The sequence below is a fragment of the Lepidochelys kempii genome, chromosome 15 (genome assembly GCF_965140285.1).
Source record: "Lepidochelys kempii isolate rLepKem1 chromosome 15, rLepKem1.hap1, whole genome shotgun sequence".
In the NCBI taxonomy this organism is placed as follows: domain Eukaryota; kingdom Metazoa; phylum Chordata; order Testudines; family Cheloniidae; genus Lepidochelys; species Lepidochelys kempii.
Genome location: NC_136394.1, coordinates 30,854,893 through 30,877,052, shown reverse-complemented (window position 1 = coordinate 30,877,052; position 22,160 = coordinate 30,854,893). Strand labels below are relative to the sequence as shown.

The window sequence follows — 22,160 nt, the reverse complement described above, 5'->3', positions numbered from 1 at the left end:
TAAATAAAAACAGCAATGTGCAGTCACCTTGGTAGGTCATCCGCCTGTTGTACAACATCTGAACTTCAGCACGTAAAAGGTAATTATTTCAGCCTGTTTCATATTTGAGAGAGGCAATAGGAAGCGATGCTGTCAGTATGATGCTCGTTTACATGCATGCACGCACACAGCATGTACGCCAACATGGTAAAATATCAGCTAAATTCTACCATATTCCATAGAACAGGCCCTAGGCCATTCCCATAGTATAAAATTGAGGCCCCTGGCTCATTCTTTGAATGTGAGCTTTGTTTGTTTCTGTTGTTTGAAAATGTTGTTGTTGTTATTATTAAATCATGGGACTGGCACGTCATTGGTCACGTAATAACAGCATAACCCAGTGGTCTCCAGGTAACCTAGAAGACCATATGGCAAAGTTACGGGGAAAAGCCAGATGATTCAGAGGTGACCAGACATGGAGTTATTTTTTCTTCCTTATGCAAGTGGGAATTGTCTAATAAGATTTCGATTGCTTTTAACCTTTCCTTAATGCTAAATCCCTATTGCAACAAGCTCTGGCATTAACAGCACATGGTGGAGCAGCAAAACGATGGCACTAATCTGGGCAGATTTCTGGAGCACCGATAGGGTGGTATTTCTATAGCACTGTAGCGAAGTCATTCCATGTATTCCTGGGAGAAGCCTAAACCCAGTGGTTCCATCCCCAAGGCCAAGCTTGTTACTCACTACCTTCTTCCTTCACTTCCCTGGAATCAGGATGGCTCTGATTCTCGTCTCACAGCAGTATCCTGCCAGTTCATGCCGCTGGCGTGAGGTGAGTTACTCTTGAAGACAACGAAAATGGGACAAACTGTGACCAGTCCGGGGACAAGAGCAGGAATTTTGAGATGTAAATCCAAGAGAAACATATTAATAGAGAGTGCACCTCAAGCATCTACCAGTCAAGTCTGATTTAACACCCTACGCTGCTCAAACCGCCTGTGAAAACTCATGGAGCAGCACTGCAAGTTCAAAGGCAACGTCTGTTCCTTAGACAGGGCTCTTGACAGATGAGACCAGCTGTCTTAAAGCCAATTGTTTCGCTGCTCTCATTGTCACACATACTCAGAAGCCTCTGCATACACCAAGTTCATCTTAATTCCATAGGCATCCTGGCCGGGATGGGGTAGGCAGCAATTGGATATTTTAAACTGTACTTGGTGTTTCCATAATGGAAGTGGATAATTACATCAGAAGTAACTACGCAGAGCTGCATCACTTTGTTCAGTGGTGAAAACATCAGCCTTCCCAGCCACCTGCCTTATACCCCCTGCAGTTCCTGAAGTTCACCCCACCAACAGTGTATTGACTTAATAATTATTAAGAGCCCGGAGACATCAGGAGTTAGTCACGAACATGCACGCTTAACATTTCGACTCTAATCAGTGCATGTGGGAAACAATTAAGGGAAATTAGAACGTGCTTGGGGAACGAAACACCTAGCTACCAGGCTATTAGAAGAGATGCAGACTAATTAAAAGCAGAGACAGCAAGTGGGAGATGGGAATCCCACTGAGAACCAAAAAAGCAGGGAGAGCTCTGAGAAGCTGCTGCCCAGTGAAACATCTGCTTTGTGTACATAACTTTTCCTTAATTCCCCATACCTAGGGAAGGTCAGGCAGACTACTGTACTTCTCTTCTGCAGACTAAACAAACCCAGTTTTTTCAATTATCTCCCACAGGTCACGTTCTCTAGACCTTTCATTATTTTTGTTGCTCTTCTCTGAAATTTTTCTAATTTGTCCACATCTTTCCTAAAATGTGGTGTCCAGAACTGGACACAATACTCCAGTTGACACCATATCAGGGCAGAGTAGAGAGGAAGAATTACTTCTCGTGCCTTGCTTACAACACTCCTGCTAACACACCCCAGAATGATGTTTGCGGGGTTTTTTTGCAAGTGTTACACTGTTGACTCATATTTAGCTTGTGATCCACTATGACCCCCAGACCCCTTTCTGCAGTACTCCTTCCTACGCAGTCATTTCCCATTTTATATGTGTGCATCTGATTGTTCCTTTTTAAGTGGAATACTTTGCATTTGTCCTTATTGAATTTCACTTGCACTTTCAACCCCTCCTAGCTTGGTATTGTCAGCAAACTTTGTAAGTGTACTGTCTATACCATCATCAAATCACTGATGAATGATATTAAATAGAACCAGATCCAGAACCAATCCCTGGGGGACCCCACTCGATATGCCCTTCCAGCTTGACTATGAACCACTAATAACTACTGTTTTCCAACCATTTATGCACCCACCTTATAGCAGCTCCATCTAGGATGTATTTCCCCAGTTTGAGAAGGCCATGTGCGTTTATGAGACGGTCGTGTGCGATAGCATCAAAAGCCTTACTAAAGTCAAGGTATACCATGTCTACCGCTTCCCACCCCCCCATCCACCAAGTACATAAAAGGTTGTTACAAGGAGAGGGGAGAAAAATTGTTCGCCTTAAATTCTGAGTTTAAGACAAGAGGCAGTGGGCTTAAATTGCAGCAAGGGCAGGTTAGGTTAGACATTAGGAAAAACTTCCTAACTGTCAAGGTGGTTAATCATGGTCATTGGAGATTGTTAAGAGCAGCTTACACAAACACTTGTCAGGGATGGTCTAGATAATACTTAGTCCTGCCCTGAGACTGGACTAGATGACTTCTAGAAGTCCCTTCCACTTCTATGATTCTACGATGCTGTTGGGATGCGATGCCAAGGGGCGACATGCCCAGCTGGTGCAAATCAGCCACAACTCCACTGACATTAACAGGGCTAGATCCCCAGCTGGTGTAAATCATCACAGCCCCATTGAATTCAATGCCGATTTACACCAGCTGGAGATCTGGCTCGCTATGTGGATGAGGGAAAGCGAGGGCAGGAGATGTATCTGAAAAGGAACGGTAAGGAGTAGAGTCTCGATAAATGGAATTCTGGTCGCTGGGGCTGGGCCGTAGCCAGGCCAGCAAAAGCATGTGCGTGTACACCATAGAAGCAGTATGACATTTCCAGCAGATAGCTGCTGCCTGCATGAGTCCCCATCCCCACACCCAGCAGCCTTCCAGAGCCCTGCATCAGGGCACTTTGGGCAGCATGCACTGCATGCTAGACTCTGAAGGGTTTTGATTAAACACTGTGCCTGACTGGCCTATGGGCAGAAATGGTGTCTATTCCAATCAAGTTGGCTTAACTGGACTGAAACCCCTCTGAGCATCCAGCAAGGCTGCATCCATGGCCAGCTTAGATGATCTTAAAGGTGATAACTCATGTACCTGAGGCATTGTGGGGAGGAGTGTTCATTGAGCTAACTGGAGTGGAAAACACATTGTTTTGCTGCATAGACAGGGCCATAGTTTGTACATGTCAACCGGTTTCCTCTGAGATGGCTCATGGTTGCTGCATTTGTTCTGCTGGCTGCACTTAGATGCCATTGCAAAGGAGGCTGCATAAAACAGTAACTGAAAAGACAAGTAACGCCAGAGTGTGGCAGGGGAGTGGTGGAAATTTTATCAGCCCCTGTGTGGAATAAGCTACTTCACTCAGTCCCCTGGCTGGCCATTCATGACAATGAAACTTCTGGTTCTGAGAGGGCTCAGAGGGTAACTGGGCAATTGCCCCTCTGCTTTTAGGTGTCATAGGGGGCTGCTTTGCCACCTGCCCCATAGGAGGATGCCAGGAGGGGCAGTGAGGGAACATGGCCTGACTTGTCTGGTCCAGCAGACTGTATAACCCAGCGTCTAGATGATCTTGGGACTTGGATGGGGCTCAATCCAGATGAGACTCAGGCACCAGTGAGTTGGGAGAAGCAGCCAGAGCAGTCACCAGGACATATATCAGTGCTCCTGACTCGGGGGTTGTGACAGCCCTTCGTGGCACAGGCGTGAAGCGTGGGGGACACTGCCAGACCCTGCACTGCAGCTGGATGTCCAGGTAGCTTCTGTACCCAAGAGCCCTTTACTCAGCAGTGCCAGTTAAGAATGGTGCAACCTTTTCTTGCTCATTCAGGAGCTTTGCCCCCTCAAGCTGGGATCTCTGTGCTACACCTTGAGACCATCCAGAAACTGAGGGTTGCAGCTGCTGTTTATTAAGTGGAATTTCATACCAAGAGCAACTCCCAGTGCTCCAGGACCTGCACTGGCTTCCCATGAGGAAACCCAGGAGTTAGTTATATGAGAACAACATATAACTATAATATAATACATATAATGAGGGAGGCAACCTAGTGACAGAGGATGTGGAAAAAGCTAATGTACTCAATGCTTTTTTTGCCTCTGTCTTCACTAACAAGGTCAGCTCCCAGACTGCTGCGCTGGGCATCACAAAATGGGGAAGAGATGGCCAGCCCTCTGTGGAGATAGACGTGGTTAGGGACTATTTAGAAAAGCTGGACGTGCATAAGTCCATGGGGCCGGACGAGTTGCATCCGAGAGTGCTGAAGGAATTGGCGGCTGTGATTGCAGAGCCATTGGCCATTATCTTTGAAAACTCGTGGCGAACCGGGGAAGTCCCGGATGACTGGAAAAAGGCTAATGTAGTGCCAATCTTTAAAAAAGGGAAGGAGGAGGATCCTGGGAACTACAGGCCAGTCAGCCTCACCTCAGTCCCTGGAAAAATCATGGAGCAGGTCCTCAAAGAATCAATCCTGAAGCACTTGCATGAGAGGAAAGTGATCAGGAACAGCCAGCATGGATTCACCAAGGGAAGGTCATGCCTGACTAATCTAATCGCCTTTTATGATGAGATTACTGGTTCTGAGGATGAAGAGAAAGCACTGGATGTATTGTTTCTTGACTTTAGCAAAGCTTTTGACACGGTCTCCCACAGTATTCTTGTCACCAAGTTAAGGAAGTATGGGCTGGATGAATGCACTATAAGGTGGGTAGAAAGCTGGCTAGATTGTCGGGCTCAACGGGTAGTGATCAATGGCTCCATGTCTAGTTGGCAGCCGGTGTCAAGTGGAGTGCCCCAGGGGTCGGTCCTGGGGCTGGTTTTGTTCAATATCTTCATAAATGATCTGGAGGATGGTGTGGATTGCACTCTCAGCAAATTTGCGGATGATACTAAACTGGGAGGAGTGGTAGATACGCTGGAGGGGAGGGACAGGATACAGAAGGACCTAGACAAATTGGAGGATTGGGCCAAAAGAAATCTGATGAGGTTCAATAAGGATAAGTGCAGGGTCCTGCACTTAGGATGGAAGAATCCAATGCACCGCTACAGACTAGGGGCCGAATGGCTAGGCAGCAGTTCTGCGGAAAAGGACCTAGGGGTGACAGTGGATGAGAAGCTGGATATGAGTCAGCAGTGTGCCCTTGTTGCCAAGAAGGCCAAAGGCATTTTGGGGTGTATAAGTAGGGGTATAGCGAGCAGATCGAGGGACGTGATCGTCCCCCTCTATTCGACATTGGTGAGGCCTCATCTGGAGTACTGTGTCCAGTTTTGGGCCCCACACTACAAGAAGGATGTGGATAAATTGGAGAGAGTCCAGCGAAGGGCAACAAAAATGATTAGGGGTCTAGAACACATGACTTATGAGGAGAGACTGAGGGAGCTGGGATTGTTTAGTCTGCAGAAGAGAAGAATGAGGGGGGATTTGATAGCTGCTTTCAACTACCTGAAAGGGGGTTCCAAAGAGGATGGCTCTAGACTGTTCTCAATGGTAGCAGATGACAGAACGAGGAGTAATGGTCTCAAGTTGCAGGGGGGGGAGGTTTAGATTGGATATTAGGAAAAACTTTTTCACTATGAGGGTGGTGAAACACTGGAATGCGTTACCTAGGGAGGTGGTGGAATCTCCTTCCTTAGAGGTTTTTAAGGTCAGGCTTGACAAAGCCCTGGCTGGGATGATTTAACTGGGAATTGGTCCTGCTTCGAGCAGGGGGTTGGACTAGATGACCTTCTGGGGTCCCTTCCAACCCTGATATTCTATGAGAGACACTTTCCTCCCTGTGCCATAATCCATGGATAGGGTCCACACATCACAGGAATTTGGGGATGGAGCAGAGATAGGATGGCTCCCGCGAAGGGATGGATTTATTTTACTATTCTGCTTCTGTACTCATGGCTAGAGTGGGACTGGCAGTCCACGGGGCCATCTCATTCTAAACATTACATAACATTAAGAGGGACCTGCAGCCTGTAAGGGGCGCTCGCTATTGTTTCAAACCCCCAGCTAATTGGTATAATGTCTCTCTCGCTGTACATACCACTCATCTATGCTGTAGGACTCCACAGCTCTGTGAAAGGAGAGTTCAACCACGGTGCCCAGTGAGCAGCTGAGCCAGCTTGTCACCTCGGCCACTTTCTCCACCGATTTTATAACAACTTTTCTGTTTATTACTGATAATGGGACTAACCCAGATGCCCATTTTCATGGCTTTGGGTGGGTGGGGGAGGACAGGGAGGGTTGATCCCTGCTTGGATGTTTAATTTATTTGTCTTCCACTAAATTCTGCAGCCTATTCTCTGTTGACCCCGGGGCTAATGTACGACCCATTAACGCACATATAGAACAATGGGAAGAGCCGTGTAATGGCATAATGAAAGAAATCTGCCATTAGGGCTGCATTTCGCAGACAGTTTGTAATGAAGATGTCAGAATGCTGAAGGGATAATGCCAAGTCTCCAGGTGAGGAGAGAGAGCTTGCCCCGGCTGAGGAGCCATGTTAACAATAAAAAAACAATCACAGGAAGGAGAAACAATGTCAATAGTAACAAGCCTTTGGAGTCAGACCCCTCCGCACCACCAGTATCTTGGCAATAGTAACGGCCAGGCCGTAGGACTAAAGGGGAATGGATGAAGGAAAGGCAGCTAAAGTCTTTCAGAGACAAGGAGAAAGCCAGTGAAGCTGAGGGCCAGGGGTAGAGCTCACCGCATCGACTACAACAGCCCAGGAAATGAGAACGTATTCTGACTGCATCACAGTGGGAATCCTCAGGCCTGGCCAAGCCGGGGCCACCAACGATATTGTTTGGACTGGGAAAAAATATTTGTGTCGGGTGACATTGTGGCAAAGTTACAGACCTTGCGCGAGCTGGGTGGTGCAGCTACACCAGCCCTGGGCCTCCGCTCCTGAGGAGCACCCCTGCTGCTCCAGCTTGTACGGAGGAGAGGGGAGCATCCACTCACTGTTCTTTCCCCTTCCCTGCCCCTTTCAGGAGGGAACAGCACCAGGGCTGCTGCTGCAGCTCACCCATTGCGGAGGATTCAAGGATGAGTGCAGAGCTGCATCGGCCCAAGGTGTGGCCACCATCTGGCCCACAGAGTATTCCATACCTGTGTAGGGGGGTGCACTGCGAGGGAGGACAGGTGGAGCTGTTGTCACCCCCCTTTGTGTGAGGTCTCAGCAGAGGGAGATGTTTTAAGTCACAGCCAGAGGCTTTCCAAGAGCCAGGCCAGCGGAGGTAGCTGAGGGCGTACGCTGGATTAGGGGGAGCTTCCGGCTGCATTCCCTTCCTGCACACACTCTGATTTCCAGCTTTGATATATTTCTCACCCAGATGATAATACATCTGGCGAGTGCAGATCTGATCAGTAAACACCAGTCCAGGGCTTGAGTGAGCTCTAATCTATCAGAGCTATTTGCAAACCAGCAGATTTGTCAATTCTCCAACTGCTCCTATAGTTCTCTGCTTTTGTTCTCATGCTGTGAAACACTAAGGTGCCCCCTTAGAAGAGGTTCAGGTATAACCAGTACCCGCCCTCGGTGCAAACACAGCAGAGGAATGTGAGAGACCCACCACCACAATGACCTGTGTGCTCCCCGCAGTGACACTGTTTCCAGATGCCCTCTCTCTGGATAGCAGGCAGGGCAGAATAAGGGCACTCAAGGTGGCAGGTTCAAATAAAACCCTTTATCCAATCTATAGCTATTGACTAACGGCGGTTTCTGACCCATACTTGTATTTTGGATTTTGTTTATATGGGCCTTCCACCTCCTGAGTTGGACTTTATGTTTCAAATGACTCAAAGCACAAACTCCACCCAAGTCCTGGAGTTTTGCATGGTTCCCACTCAAAATCTTAAACAGCCAACCCCACCTCTGCCACAGGTGGGAAAGGCAGTGCACATTTGACCCAGAATGAGGCCCAGGTTCACATACCTCAGCAAACTTTTCCACTAATCCAAGCTGAGATTCGGGATTGCCATGAAAAACCTAAAACACAGTGAAAAGAAAAGGAGTACTTGTGGCACAGTGAGTTTCCTTGCCATGCTCTTTGGAGATCTCTGTGCCACACAGCTCCGCCAAGCTCAGAATCCCCTTCCTTTCAGCGCTGCGCTCGGCAGGTTTCCACAAATCCACTAAGATTGTTCTCAGGTGGTTTTTAAGACCTTTCCCATGAAGCCTGTGTGGATTTGTTATTTCAGAGCTTGCAACGTATAAGACAGGAATGATTTCACTGCACCCTGTAGATGAGACACAACATGCTCCTGTCCTTTAAAAAACATAAGGAAGAAAGCCCAGGTGCGAAGAGAGGAATATGTGAGAATGTATGGAGAGATTCATAGATTTAATCACCAGGCCTAGATGGAATTTTTCAAAGCAGCCTCTTCATGAATGATGCCAGGAAGCAGGGAGAACCCTTCCCCAGCCAGAAAGGTAGCTAGCCTTTTCACTGACGTTGCAATGGGATGAGACACAGCAGAATATGATTTAGCTGAGCCAAATGTTAATGTTCTAGCATCACCATCAGGAGAGCGAGCTCTACAAAAACAGAACAAAACAAAAAAAACCCATCCTCCCACAATTGAAGGCTGATGGATCTTGATGGTGATGAAAACACTCCTGCTGTTCTATAAAGATTTTGACTTTGGTAAAAAAAAAATAAAAAAAATCTCACTGTATCAGCTGTCTGCCCTCACAAGACTTCAGCTCACTGAGGCTGCATTTGAGCCAGAATGAAAACTGCAAGGCCAGGTGTGGTTGGACCTGAGGACCCTAATCTGCCCTCTCCACTCCAGCACTGTTCTGATCTGGGCCCCACTCAACGCCCTGGCACTTGTGCAAGAAGCTCAGGGAGTCAGAGAAAGCTAGAGATTATTCATGCTTCCTAGCAAGTCAGTGGCTCTCCTCTCCCTTTCCTGAAATTCAGCTGGCGGAGAAGGAACCTGGCACTGGCTTTCCAGCAAACAGGATTAAAACTGTTTTTAAAACAAGATTTTAAGCCTTAAACATTTCTTTGAAAACATTGGTAGGGGAAGAATTGCCTCTGTATAAAGTCTTATGAAGTTACATGCAAAACCCAGCCTCTCACACACTGGGCTCTTCTCTTCATTTGGAGTTTCCCACCCATTGCATAGATGACAGCTGTTGCCAAACTTTAGCTGGGACAACGATAAACATTCTGAAACTTGCTAAAGATGACACCAAAACATGCTGGATTTCTTCCCTTACCACCCTCCTGGGTATACATCTGATATTGCATTTATCACAAAAGGGCAGCCTCTCAGCCCGTGATAATTCAGGAGACCTCATCCTTTTAGCAACCCACAATAATGACAAATTTGGGTAAATGTGGGTTTTGAGCCTAGGTGGAATTAAGAAAGTGTCATTTCCACATCAGTTATTGAAAGGTCACTACATCTCCGCGGCCGTAAAACAGCAGCTGTAACGCAAGTTTAAGGATTTTCTTACTACTGGTGAGGATGAGATAAGTAAGACCGGGCCATGTGTTCACAGGAAATTGGGTAATTAGCGCCTGCCTGATTCTGCAAGCTGCCCTCATTCTAACATTCTGATTGACATCCCCATTACCCTACTCATCTTAATGGCTCTGAGAGACTCTGGAAACTTTCCATTTTAAAAAGCTAAAAGAGGTATTCAGGTGGGGTTTCTATAGCTCATTTTCACTGCCAGTCACTTCTCCCTTTAGGCATTTGAGAGATTATTTCACATCAATGGATCCAGGTGTGGGGGGCTCTGCATCATGCCTCCAGTGTGGCCGGAAGCAAGTCACATAATCTCTTTGTGCCTCAGTTTCCCATTTGTAAAATGGGGATAATAATCCTTCCCTGCCTCAGACAGGAGGTGTTCAGATACTACAGCAATGGGACTAGGACAATAAGTACATACCTAGGCAGATAATCTAAAGCCTAGATTTCAGTATATAATCTAGGACTGTACCTCCAATGAATGTATTCAGGAGAACTAATCACAGGTTTCCTTTCCCTTCCCCTGATAGAAATAGCACAAAAACAGTTTGATTCAGACACGAGACCCGAACTGCTATTAAGATGCAGATACAAGTCTGAGCCCTGAATTCTAACTTCTGCAGCACTTAGGTGGAGATCCCAAAACTCCTGGATCAGACAAAGCAAGATTTTTCTCATTACGGGCACCTCCAATCTCCGTACCTGAAAACCACATTCGGTTCCTCCCGATTTGCACATCCTCCTCCTCCTCATGTCCAATAGATAGTTCTGGGAGCAGAATTTTACTGGCAATATTCTCTGTGATACACAAGAAAGTGTGGAAACCAGCTCACTCTTCCATAGCCCCACTGAGTTCTACAGGGCTGGTGGTAGAAATGTTTTCTCATGAAACATGCGGCTATGATCCAGAGTAATTGCAGAAAGCAGGCTAGGGCAGTAACAAAGTGGAAATATTAATCACTTTTCTAGACAGAGCTGTACTTGACGTACAGAATGGCACTGAACAGTTTCCAGCTCTCCCAGAACAAAGAGTGAAATACACTCTGTTAACTGACATGTGCCAGGCATGGATGTCTGGGGATGTTCTCAAAGCATTCATAGACAGAAAGGAAGAGATCAAACAGCGTTCCATAATGCCTTGCTTACTTCAGTGGAGTGCAATTCTGTGCAGAATATACTCCTCTGAAAATAAACTGCTTCTATCAAAGACTACAAAGTAAACCTGTAGCAAAGTCCTGCCATGACGGGCTGTTCCAGGCGTAAAAATAACTTTTCTTAATATTTAAAAAAGTGAATAAACACACTGAAAAGACAGATGCAGAGATTTTCCTTCCTGGTGTTCAGTAATGTTCTGTCCCATGCAGATCTGGGCCAGCTCACTTTTCCAAAGGGGAAGTGGCGGGAGCAACTGAGGCAGCAGTCTCAAACAGGATCAGTCTGCTGGAAAAACTTGGGTCATTTACTCCTTTCCATGCTGATCTTCAACAATGGGCTCTTCGTGTCCTTACTAACCACAGGAAGACATCGATCCAGCCCCTTTCCTGGGCACCCCTTCTGCATGCTTTCTGCACCTTCTCCCAGGATCTGCAGGGTTCCTTAGGCCGAGTCCTGCCTCCCAGAGCTGCCTCCCAGTCCTCTTTCCCCAGCAGGTTCCCAATGCTCCCCTCCCAAGGAGACCCAGGCAGTCACTCCAGGGAAACTCCTCTCTCCTGCACCTTAATGACAGCCCCACTCTTTATAGGGGACATCTGTCCCCGCTGTAGCAGCATTGAATGAATGAACAGGGTGGGCTGGCCCCAAGCCTCTGCCCGTAAAGAAGCAGAACATCCTGTTACAGACACCAACCAAGGCCATGGAACCTGGCAGACAAACTGAAAATGGACTGGCTTTGTACAATGCCACCTAATAATCCCTGCCGAAGAGGGCTCCCTAATCCCTTTCTTCAGCACCTGAAGTTTAAATTCAGTGCTTAGCAACCACAAAGGATGCAGCTTTAAGAGTGCTCGAGAGGAGCACCCTCAGCACCTCCGGGAGATAGAGAGTGCCCAGGGTAGAGAACAATGCCCAGTATGCTGCAACAGGGACAGAAACACCTCAAGAAAGATTTCATCTCAGGGACAGCCCCTGGACTTCCCCTCAGAGACAGCCCATGGAAACACAGCCATGTTTATTAATAGTAAGCTGTGGGAAGCCCTAGCTCAGAGAACATTGAGGCTGTGATTTTTATACCAGTCAGCAAAACTGACAGACTGAGAATGGGCTGACTCCAGACCTCCAACTGCACCTGAAACCTCCTTCCTGCTTAAAGCATAGTGAATACACGAAAACATGTAAGAGACTGGGACACACAAAGGGGACTGAAAATGCCTAGGTGAATGGGCCTCTGGGAGGCCTGCTGGCCTCTGGATGTCATGCTCGTTTCCCACAAAGGGAATGTCACGGTATTTCAAAGGCAACAAGAAGAGCTGACACCAAATGCTGCAGGCATTTGAAGTCCTACTTTTGTTGTTGTCTTTAGAGCTACAAACTAGTTTCTCATTCTCAAGCAGCAATAGATGCCACTTGTCTATTCGTGTGTATTCCTGGGCAAACTGAATTTGTGACAATCTGCAAAGCAAATGATTTATCCCGCATCCCCCTGTGGTGACTACAGTGTGTGCCACAAGTTAAGCGCCTTTGTTTCTGAGATAAGGGAGGCTGCCGCTACTCCTGCTGTTCCACAAGGCTGCAGTGCCTGGCTGCGTTCAGGAACGTGAATGGAAAAGGCGCGGATGAGCTCTCTTTGGTGACGTTTCCAAAAGCCTTAAAGGATTTCGAATACATAACTTCAAAGTTCATGAGAAGGGGGAGGGAAAAGATGGCTATCAGGGTGATAGGTTTAACCACATTAAAAGAGTGCCCCTCAGAGACTCCTCCTCCAACTGGCTTTGATTCATTTTTTATCCACATTTCCTTTCATTTCTCTCCTTTTGTTGACACATGACAGGGGAATCGATACCAGAGTGAGTGGAGCTGAGACATGCTCTGGGTTTTAATCCTGTATCTGAGTCACTTCTGTGAGAAGTCACAAGCCCTGTCTGGGACTGTTATTAAATACTCCAATTCTTGCCCAAGTAGCTACAAGATTTTTCAAACACAGGAGTCCCTTGACCTTAAACTGACTCTCAGGACACAGGGGACAAAAGGCCCCTGCTGAAAGTTCAATAAGTTTGAGTAAATCAACTCCAGCTATGATAGGAGGAAATTTGTAAAGCCTTTCCCATCCTCGTAAAGTAGATATGCTGCTCTGTATATTCTGACAGGGATGCGTAGTTGGCTCAAGAGCTGTGACCCTCAAGAACTAAAGTGGAAGACAAGGCCATTCTGAGACTGCTGTGTAGGCATTAAGTGATTTTCAGTTCCAAACTGAGAGCATTTTAAAAAATCAGGGTGAGTTTCCCCCAAGGTCCTGACGGTTACAAACCTTCCCTTCCCCCTTCCCAAACAATAATCACTCGATTAAAACAGAGACTGCACCCCTCCCTACTCTACAGCTGTTACTCAGAACTGTGAATGGATGGGCAGCATTTTTTAAACAGGACGTCTTCAGGAGCAGCCAATTAGATGGACAATAAGAGCCGCCCATCATTTCTTCAGAAGACTATAAAGGTGCAAGTGATAGAATCCCTCAAGGTTCAGTGCATACTTCATCCACTAGTTCCCCAGGGTTACAGACAAGCTTCCTCTGAAGCAGAGGCAAGGTACAGTGCTAGATGGACCATTGGTCAGCTCTGATACAATAAGACTGCAATGTTTCTATCACTATCCGACTCCCTGGGCAGTGCTGTTACCTATCTGCCTGTGTAGCTTTGTGCTAAGTTCTTTAGTTTTTAAATGAGGGGTCACTGTTTCCAATTTTGTCTTTTGCTGGGAACTCTGAGGCTGGAGGATCCTAGTCCCAAAGGACAGGGAGAGCTCAAATCAATGTCAGACATGTGTCCTTGCTGACTAGACTTTGCTGCTCTGTAGAGAAATAGAGCTAACAGATTTACCAAGTGGGAAAGGAGTGGGGAGAGGGAGAGAGAACACACTTGAGATGAAAAAGTTCATCCTTTTAAAATAATTAATAAATGATGAATGGCATAAATTACCCTGAGATGTGTTATGATATGTTGCAGAGACTTCTACTGATGCCTATGGCTGATTTTAAAGCAACCCATTATTAAACCCCTATAAATTGAAGTGTGTAAATCATGTGTGGCTGTCTCTAGAATAGGTTAGAACACAGCTTAAATACTTCATTAGGGAAAAGACAATTTCTGTATCCAAGTAGTAATGATGTCTTTATAATCTTCCTTCACACTGTTACTGTTATAATTCAATTACATGAGACATTCTAGAGAAGCTAAAATAATCGCTAACTGAACCTGCAGCTCCACACAACCACCGTAGGATACTACGAGCCAGGATGGATAATTCCTTCAGTGACCATGCCTCTTCTCTCCCTGGAGCACTGGTAAAATGCTAAGGAATGACAGGCACAGCAATTTGGGGTGAGGAGGAACAACTACCTTCATTGTCAAAGACAAAGGCCATAAATGTGAACAAGCTCAGTGAAGACAATTCATTTCCATACATGTGTACCGATCCTCCCAAACTTGGCAGAACACTGGAAGGGAGACAAGAGGCAGTGGGGTTAGTATAATGGGTGGGTCTGGCAAAACCTGGCTGAGAGAAATAAATGGGATTTCTCTGGACCACTTGATGGTACTGATGGCTGTGTTTGGTAGGGTGCACAAGGAAGTAACACATTCCAGAGAATTCCTCCAGTAGCCTTTCTTTGTGTCTTCCCCTCCCCTGCCCCACAATCAACATTCAGGTCCCAAATAATTAACAAGGAACTCCCACAAATGATGAACCAGTGGCAAAGTCTTCCTAGTAGGTGTTACTTCCTGAATGCTTAAGTCATGTGATGTGGCAAACTGCTGGAGATGTACGGGTCAAGTCCTCAGCAGGCGTAACTCTGTGTCGCTCCCCTGACTCCGGTACTGAACTTCCATGGGGCTTTGCTGATTCACAGCAGCTGAGGACTTGGGCTCCTGGTTCTGTGCACGTCACAGGTTTGTAACAGAAGGCAGTACATATTTCATACTCCCACTGCTTTGGGAATGGCATGTTTCTGGAGAAAAGTAACGTATACTTTTGAACATGCCTAGGAAAGGGATGAATGATGGGACTAGAAGTAACTGTCTAAGGTATAGGCTATGCTACTATCCAGAACATAAAGTCTCTGAACCCAGGACACAGTACAATGGACTCTTTAGGCCTGACTCTTCACTCACACAAGTTGTACACCAGCACGATGCCATGGATTTAAACTGTGTGAGGGGAGAGTTGGGCCCTGTACCAAAACCTGCTAACTAACACCACAATGTGGCTGATTATCTAGGAGTTGCTATGGAGATCTCCAAAAGAAATGCCTTTGTTATCTCTGGTGACAGGTTTCAGAGTGGTATCTGCATTAGGCTGCATCTAGCTCACGAAAGCTTATGCCCAAATAAATTGGTTAGTCTCTAAGGTGCCACAAGTCCTCCTGTTCTTTTTGCTGATACAGACTAACACAGCTGTTACTCTGAAACCTTTTCCCCTACTGTTTCTCACACCTTCTTGTCAACTGTTCAAAATGGGCTATCCTGATTATCACTACAAAAATTTTTTTTCTCCTGCTGATAATAGCCCAACTTAATTGATGAGTTGGTATGGCAACACCCATTTCCTCATGTTGTGTGTGTGTGTGTGTGTGTGTGTCTTCCTACTGTATTTTCCACTGCATGCATCCGATGAAGTGGGTTTTAGCCCACAAAAGCTTATGCCCTAATACATTTGTTAGTCTCTACGGTGCCACAAGTACTCCTCATTCTTTTTGTTATCTATAATCTGTAGCATGCAGTTTGTGTTGAGCCTTATCACCCCGGCCCAGCTCGTAGCCCTTTGTTTCTTTACTTTGAGACAGTAACACCTGTTCAACCCCCTGGTAGCCAATGAAGTCAGGGAGATGGCAGGATGATCATGTAACTGAGAGCTGAAGTCTGTCTCAGTTCAAGTGACAGAACTCCCACCTCCACCTTGCATTCCTGTCATTGTGACCTCACAATTAAAAAGCAGGAAACTCACAGAAAGACCAGCACACAGAAGCAGAGGAGGAATGAACTGAAATCTAGTTAGACTGTAAGGTGTGGTCTATGCAATCTAATTACAGCTTTTTTTCTCAGGTCAAATTTTGTATCTGTCTGGGCTGCCTTCCCCCTCCTCTTCCCGCTGCACAAGCAGCAGCCTGGTAAGAGTTGTAGGAAAACAAGGAAGACGAGAGGTGCAAGCACTCCTTTACCTTTACATGCCCCTGCTGCTCCCAGGTGATAGATCCCTGCTAACACACGCCAAATGGCAGTCTGCTCATCCACCGTGATTCCCAAAGTCTCCATAGCAGCTTGAAGCTGGACAAATGCCACAGAAGCCTTCTGCTTCTCTTCAGTCTAAAGGGGGGTGGAGGGGAGGGGGAGAAACAACAAGAGAAATGTAATTGTCTCTAAAGTTAGAGCAGGGGATTCTTGAAAACACAAATACTCAGACTCAACCCTGGTGGGAAATTAAAAAGGGTACCAAGAATGCCAAGAGAGGAAATGATGGAAAATTACTAGCGATGCTCGAAAATTTCCCATCCAAACATTTTTCCTTCAGAAAATGTCCTAAATGAAGCTTTTCATGGGAACATGTTGTTTTGGAGAAAATTTTGTTCTGGGTCAAAAAAACTGAAAAAAAGAATTTTGATAAGTTTGAGAGAGAGCATTTTGATTTTCCACTTTGAAATTACTTCCCATTTCAAAATTTATTTTATAAATAGTATAAATTATAATATAAATATTTTAAAAGTTGGAAATGGAACAAAACATTTCAATTGTATCTAAACAAAATGTTTCAATTGATCCAAAATGAAATTTTGGGGAAATTTTGAATTGTTTTTATTTCATTCTGAATCAGAATGAAAACCAATTTCAAAGTGGAAATTCCAAGTTTTGGCAAGCCCTAAAGATCGCAATTAGCCTGGTATGTGCAGAGATGCCATCTGAGTAAACCTGCCCTGGTGCCGAAGGAACTTGTGCTCATTCTCCTTCCCAGGCTGAAGGAGGTTCATATACCCAGCACTTTGCCTGCTAATGCAACTGCACATTTAGTCCTGCCTTGGGCAGTCAGGTCTCATTCAGTGCAGGAGGGACAGGCAGGAACGGTGGCAAGCCCAGGGCAATTCCTGCCGACTTGGATTTTGTCGTCGGTTTGGTCTTCACCTCAGACTGGCTCTGCTGCCAAACACAGCGCAAACTGGGCACGAGCGTTTGAATGGAACGTTGCCGCAAGCACCAAGCTCAGCATGTTAGTGATTCCCCCTAGAGCTGGAAGATGTCTATGCAGATTCAAGCAGGCACCTCGAACACTAGGCATGTAGTAGAGGCCCTGGTGGCCCTGGGCTGGCTGGCTTCACTGCTGAACTGTCAGTTTGCTAATGTTCAGAGCATGGGAAAGCACATGCGGCGTGTTTTGTGGGGAGACATTGCCAAAACTTCCCATCTGCCATGGTGAGGGATGGGCTGCACATTGCCGTTCTGAATCTCAATTCCCACCAAAGACCAGGACAGGCCTCAGCCAGGGTTTGGCTGTAGCCCATCACAGCAGGAGAGTGAGAAAAGAGTTACAAGTGTCAGATCCGGATCTGGACTCCAAAATGCACTTCTGCCGCTCAGGGGAATGAAGCTGTAAGGTTTTTATCCTTGCCCTTCTCTACTCAGTCCTCCAGCCAGCCGCACTCATAGCTGTGCTAAGACAGTGCCTGGGACTGGCCAGACACCTTTGAACCCAGCACCATTGCCTCTTTAGTACAGGAATCTTCACCACGGTTAATAGACCCTTCAGAATCCAACTACCCTCCTTATATGCAGCTAATCCTACTTATGCTCTTCACAGAGAAAGAAACTGCTGTACCCATCTTTTTTGAAAGGCTCCTGGTTGCTGTACATGATTAAAAACCATAGATTTGATTTTGAGTGGTGCTGACCACCCACTGAAGTCAATGAGAGGTGTGGTATCCTTGTGGAATCCCGTCACTGGAGGTTTTATAGGTTAGATGAACACCTGTCAAGGAATGGTATAGGTCAGTGGTGGGCAACCTGCAGCCCACACCGCTTCCCGCAGCTCTCATTGGTCGGGAACGGTGAACCGCGGCCACTGGGAGCTGCAGGCGGCAGTGTCTGCAGACGGTCAATGTAAACAAACTGTCTCACAGCCCGCCAGCGGATTACCCAGACGGGCCGCAGGTTGCCCACCACTGGTCTAGGTATACTTGGTTCTGCCTCAGCACTGGGGGCTTGAGAACTAACCAGTAGTGATTGCTGAGAGGTAAGCCATCGTGACTTGATGACGGTTGTGATGGGCAAACAAAACAAAGTCCCAACCAGTAATATCCGTACTTGGGGCTAGATTCACAAGAGGGACTGAGCCGCCTAACGGCCCCCTTCGGTGTCACTGGCATTCACAAAACCACCTCTCAGCTGCCACCTCACCCTATGGGCACCTAAATTCCCTTGGTGCTTAAGTGTCCACCAGTGAAATCCTGTAGGCACCTGTTTCTGCCAATGGGCATGTGCAAAGGTATCTAAGTTCTGACACCACTGACCTGCTCACCACGTAGGATGGGTCTAAGCCCCAGACAGATTCACAAGTGAGGCGTTCTCCTCGCTAGCTCATTGTGGGGCCCGATGCCATATGCAGGCTGCAAGTCCACCTAACCAGCACCCCTGGAGGAGGCGTGCTGCAGCTGCTCCTCTTATACCCGATAGCCCAGAGGTGAAGGTATTCACCTGAGGTGAGGGCGGCAGGTTCAAATCCCCACTCTGCTTTATTCAAAGCAGAAACTCGAACCAGGTCTCTCACCTCCCAGCTGAGTGCCCTAACCTCTTGTCTGCTGGGTCTAAGGGGGCAGCACCTCCACCCCCATCTGACCTGGCCTGGGCACCTAATTCCATGCATGGGTTCACAACGATTGGACTTGACGCAGAAATTGATTCAGGGAAGTCCAACAGCCTGTGATACACAGAAGGGCCAACTGCATGATCACAGTGGTCCCTGCTGGCCTTAAAAGCTATGAATCTATGGGGGAAAAATCATCGACTCTTCTCAGCACAGTATCTGCAACTGGGATTTGCAGAGAAGTGAAAATTATTATGATTAGTTACACAATTATTATTAAATATATGTGTTACCCAATTCCAATGCTACAAAAATTGTAATTTTAATGCACAGTTAGTCACAGATTTTAATTAAATGTTTTGTGTGATTGTTTTAAACCCTGTATTTAGGAGGGATGGTTACTGATTTAATGATTTAATCAGCTGATTTATATTTTCATACAATTTATATAATTCTGTATGTTGCCACAGCAATTTGGAATCTAACCATCGGACTTCTCTCTTCTTGCCAAATACTCCAGCCTGCTGTTATATCAAGTCAGCTAAATTGCTTCAGCCTACCCACCAGCCTGAACTACACCCTTATCCGTTCATTTCCAATATGCTATTTGCCCTGTAGATCTTATTTCCATGATGCACTATTAACAAATAAGACAAACCTGAATTCCCTTTCCCTGTTCCAGAAGTTAAATCTAAGCAGGAGCTTTATTGTCACGAACTGAGAAATGGACAAATGCCAGAGCCTCGGAGAAAGTTATATTTCTATTTTTCTGACGGAATGAATGGCAAAAAATCCACACTGTGATGAAAAACAGAGAGTGCCACAGAGGCACAGTGCGAGCTGCATTCCATGCCCAGAACCGGGAGGAGAGACCGTTAGAATGTTCTCATTCTAACGCCATCACCAGGTTATTCTGGCTCTTTCTCCAAATAACAGAATCTACTGAGGATATAAATCTTGGTTGCCAGTGAAAGATTGAGTGAGTGAGTTTCCAATGCAGATTAAAGAAGCATATAAATAAATGGTGGGTTGGCTTCTTGCAGAAATGAAATAGCTTTAGCAAACAAAAGAGACACTATCTATACACACACTCCCAAGGAAAGTTCATTCCAAATAGCAGCAGCGTGGGACCAGATCAAAATAATAAAATGGCCCAAAATCTCAGCATGACAGGGCCAGCATTGCTGTATGGGGAACCATATTTTATATCCCTGTTCAGGTCTGTCCACTGTCCAAGAAGTCAGCCAGGCAGTCCTCAGGGACCGGCAGAGGCTGGGAAAGCCATTTAGAAGGGAAACAGGAACAACCCCCCACCCCACCCCTCGTCACTTCTTGCCCAGAGGTGGCGAGGTCCCCCAATGGATGCAGCAGGCAGGGTTCACATGCAACTGAGTGACCAGGCTCCAGCTCCTGTCACCCACAATGAAAAACTAAGCCCCAGTGACCCAGGATAAGCACGGACTGGATTCCCTGCAAGGGCCGCTTCCAATGGCAGCAGGCAAATGGGTTTCAAGTAGAAAAATTTGGGAAAACAGGCAGTGCTGGCAAGTTGTAGGGGAGGTAGCTGCTTCCCTGCCATGAGCAGCAAGAGGGTGCAGCAGCTCACTGGCTTGGAGCAACCCCAGTATTGTCCTCTTCCACCTCCACCTCCCTGCTAGAGAGAAAAACCCCCAAACAGAAAACTGGGGAGAAGCTTCGTGAGCAGTGAGCATTAAAATAAAGCAAAGATCGTGGGCTATTCATGAGCACGAAGCCCCTACGTTCTTTCTCACCCCTTTGTAGCTGTCAGACCCATGTCCCTAGTTGTTAGGATCCTGGGTGGAAGTGGGCAGGCACGTGGGAGTCAGGAACTGAAGACAGGGGTCAGAGTCAGTATCGGGGTCAAGAATCAAACTGAGGATCAAGCCGGAGTCAGAGTCGGGCCGAGGGTCAATACCAGGGATCAGGGCCTGTGCTCGGGTTCCGGAGGTTGATCAAGGATCAGAATCCAAGTCAGAGCTCCAGGAGCAGAGAAGCAGGGCCATCATAGCAGCTCGCTCAGGAGCCATTTTATTGCCTAGACACTTTCTGGTCCACCCCATAAGCTGATATAGGATCAAGGAGCCAATTAGGGATCGCTAAGGCTGCTGCAGGGGCTCAAAGCACAAAGACAGGCTGCTGGAAGCGGGGGTGCAGGCAATGGGAAGAATAGCAGCTTGCATATGCAGTCACAGAAGCTAACCAGGAAAACTTCTGTGAGCTTCCTTTATTTCCATATGATGATCTACTAGAAAGTGCCTACTACAGGCATCCGCAGCTTACACATTAGTGTATTAATTCCATTGTGTCAGCCTACAAAAAGCTTCCCATGGCACTGTAAGTATCATTCTCCACTCCTTCCTGCCCCCGCAAGAAAATCCTGGGAGCAAAGCCATTGGCTGCCTGTCTCATGTCAAACCCCAGAGAAGGGCAGGAGAGCAGACTTCTCCTTGCTGCCACCATCCCACAGCTGGTTGCAATCCTCCTTTGCTCCAGTCCTTATTAAGTTTCTAAACTCTTCTTTACCCTAGACTGTCAGGCCAGGTTCATCCCAGTGCAACTCTGCTGAAACCAACAGAGTTGCACCAGGGAGGAATTTCGCTGGTGCCTCTCTCTTGTTACAAAAAAAAAAAACAACCACCACCAAACCCCTGGGAGAGCCATGCAGATGCTGGTGATGTCACATAACTTTTCCTTTTAAAGAGGATTTTCAATCCAGACACATGCAGCCCCAAGGCAAAAAAAAAAAACCACTTGGGAGCGTCTAGAGGGAGCGCCCCTGCCTTGGCAGTGGATAGACTGTTTGATCTAATGGGTCTTTGTGCTGCTGTTGCCTATGATAAGGCTACTGATGAGAAAACCCAGTTAAAGTCTGCCATTTTTCCAAACATGTGGCTGGAGCTGGGCTGTCTTGACTAGAGAGAAATCCGTGATATGACAAAGGAGCTGGTAGAAGGAGAAGGATGCAAGGCCTTGAAAGCAGAGAAGAGAATACGAAGTAGACAGACAAATTACTGTGGGAGAAAACAAACTGCAGCAAAGAGCATCACTGGGACTGGTATAAACAAACAGCAGGATGAACAATAATTCAAGCACACGTGTGAATCATTCTGTGGATTAAATAAGTTTCAAGTTAAATAAATCCATGTTCCAGTGACACTGGCTTTGCTTCCGACACGTGGACATTCACATGTGAACTTTATGAAAATAGCCATCATGGATCCCTGCAAGTTTCATGCAAAGTAACACTTTGAAGGTGACCATCATCCAAATTATGATAAAAAATGGGAAAAATTCTTCAGTGCTCCAGATGCAGCCTTTAAAGTTCTGCAGTTCTGATGGCAACATATCTCTGTGATGATCAGCCAGCAGGTCAGCCAAGATTTTCAAAATCGCTCCGTGATTGTAGATACCCTCTTTGAGACAACTTACAGGGGCCTGGTTTTCAAAACGTGCTAAGCACCC

At 46.6% G+C, this 22,160-nt stretch overlaps 1 protein-coding gene across 2 annotated transcripts in view; it reads right to left on the bottom strand.

The window, feature by feature from the left end:
* Positions 1-22,160, bottom strand: part of MYO18B (myosin XVIIIB) — a 196,038-nt gene that overhangs the window by 137,986 nt on the left and 35,892 nt on the right. For both annotated transcript variants that reach the window (XM_073312543.2, XM_073312541.2), the window contains one exon: positions 16,048-16,192. In XM_073312543.2, the coding sequence (XP_073168644.2) occupies positions 16,048-16,192 (145 nt within the window). The remainder of the gene's footprint in view (positions 1-16,047; positions 16,193-22,160) is intronic.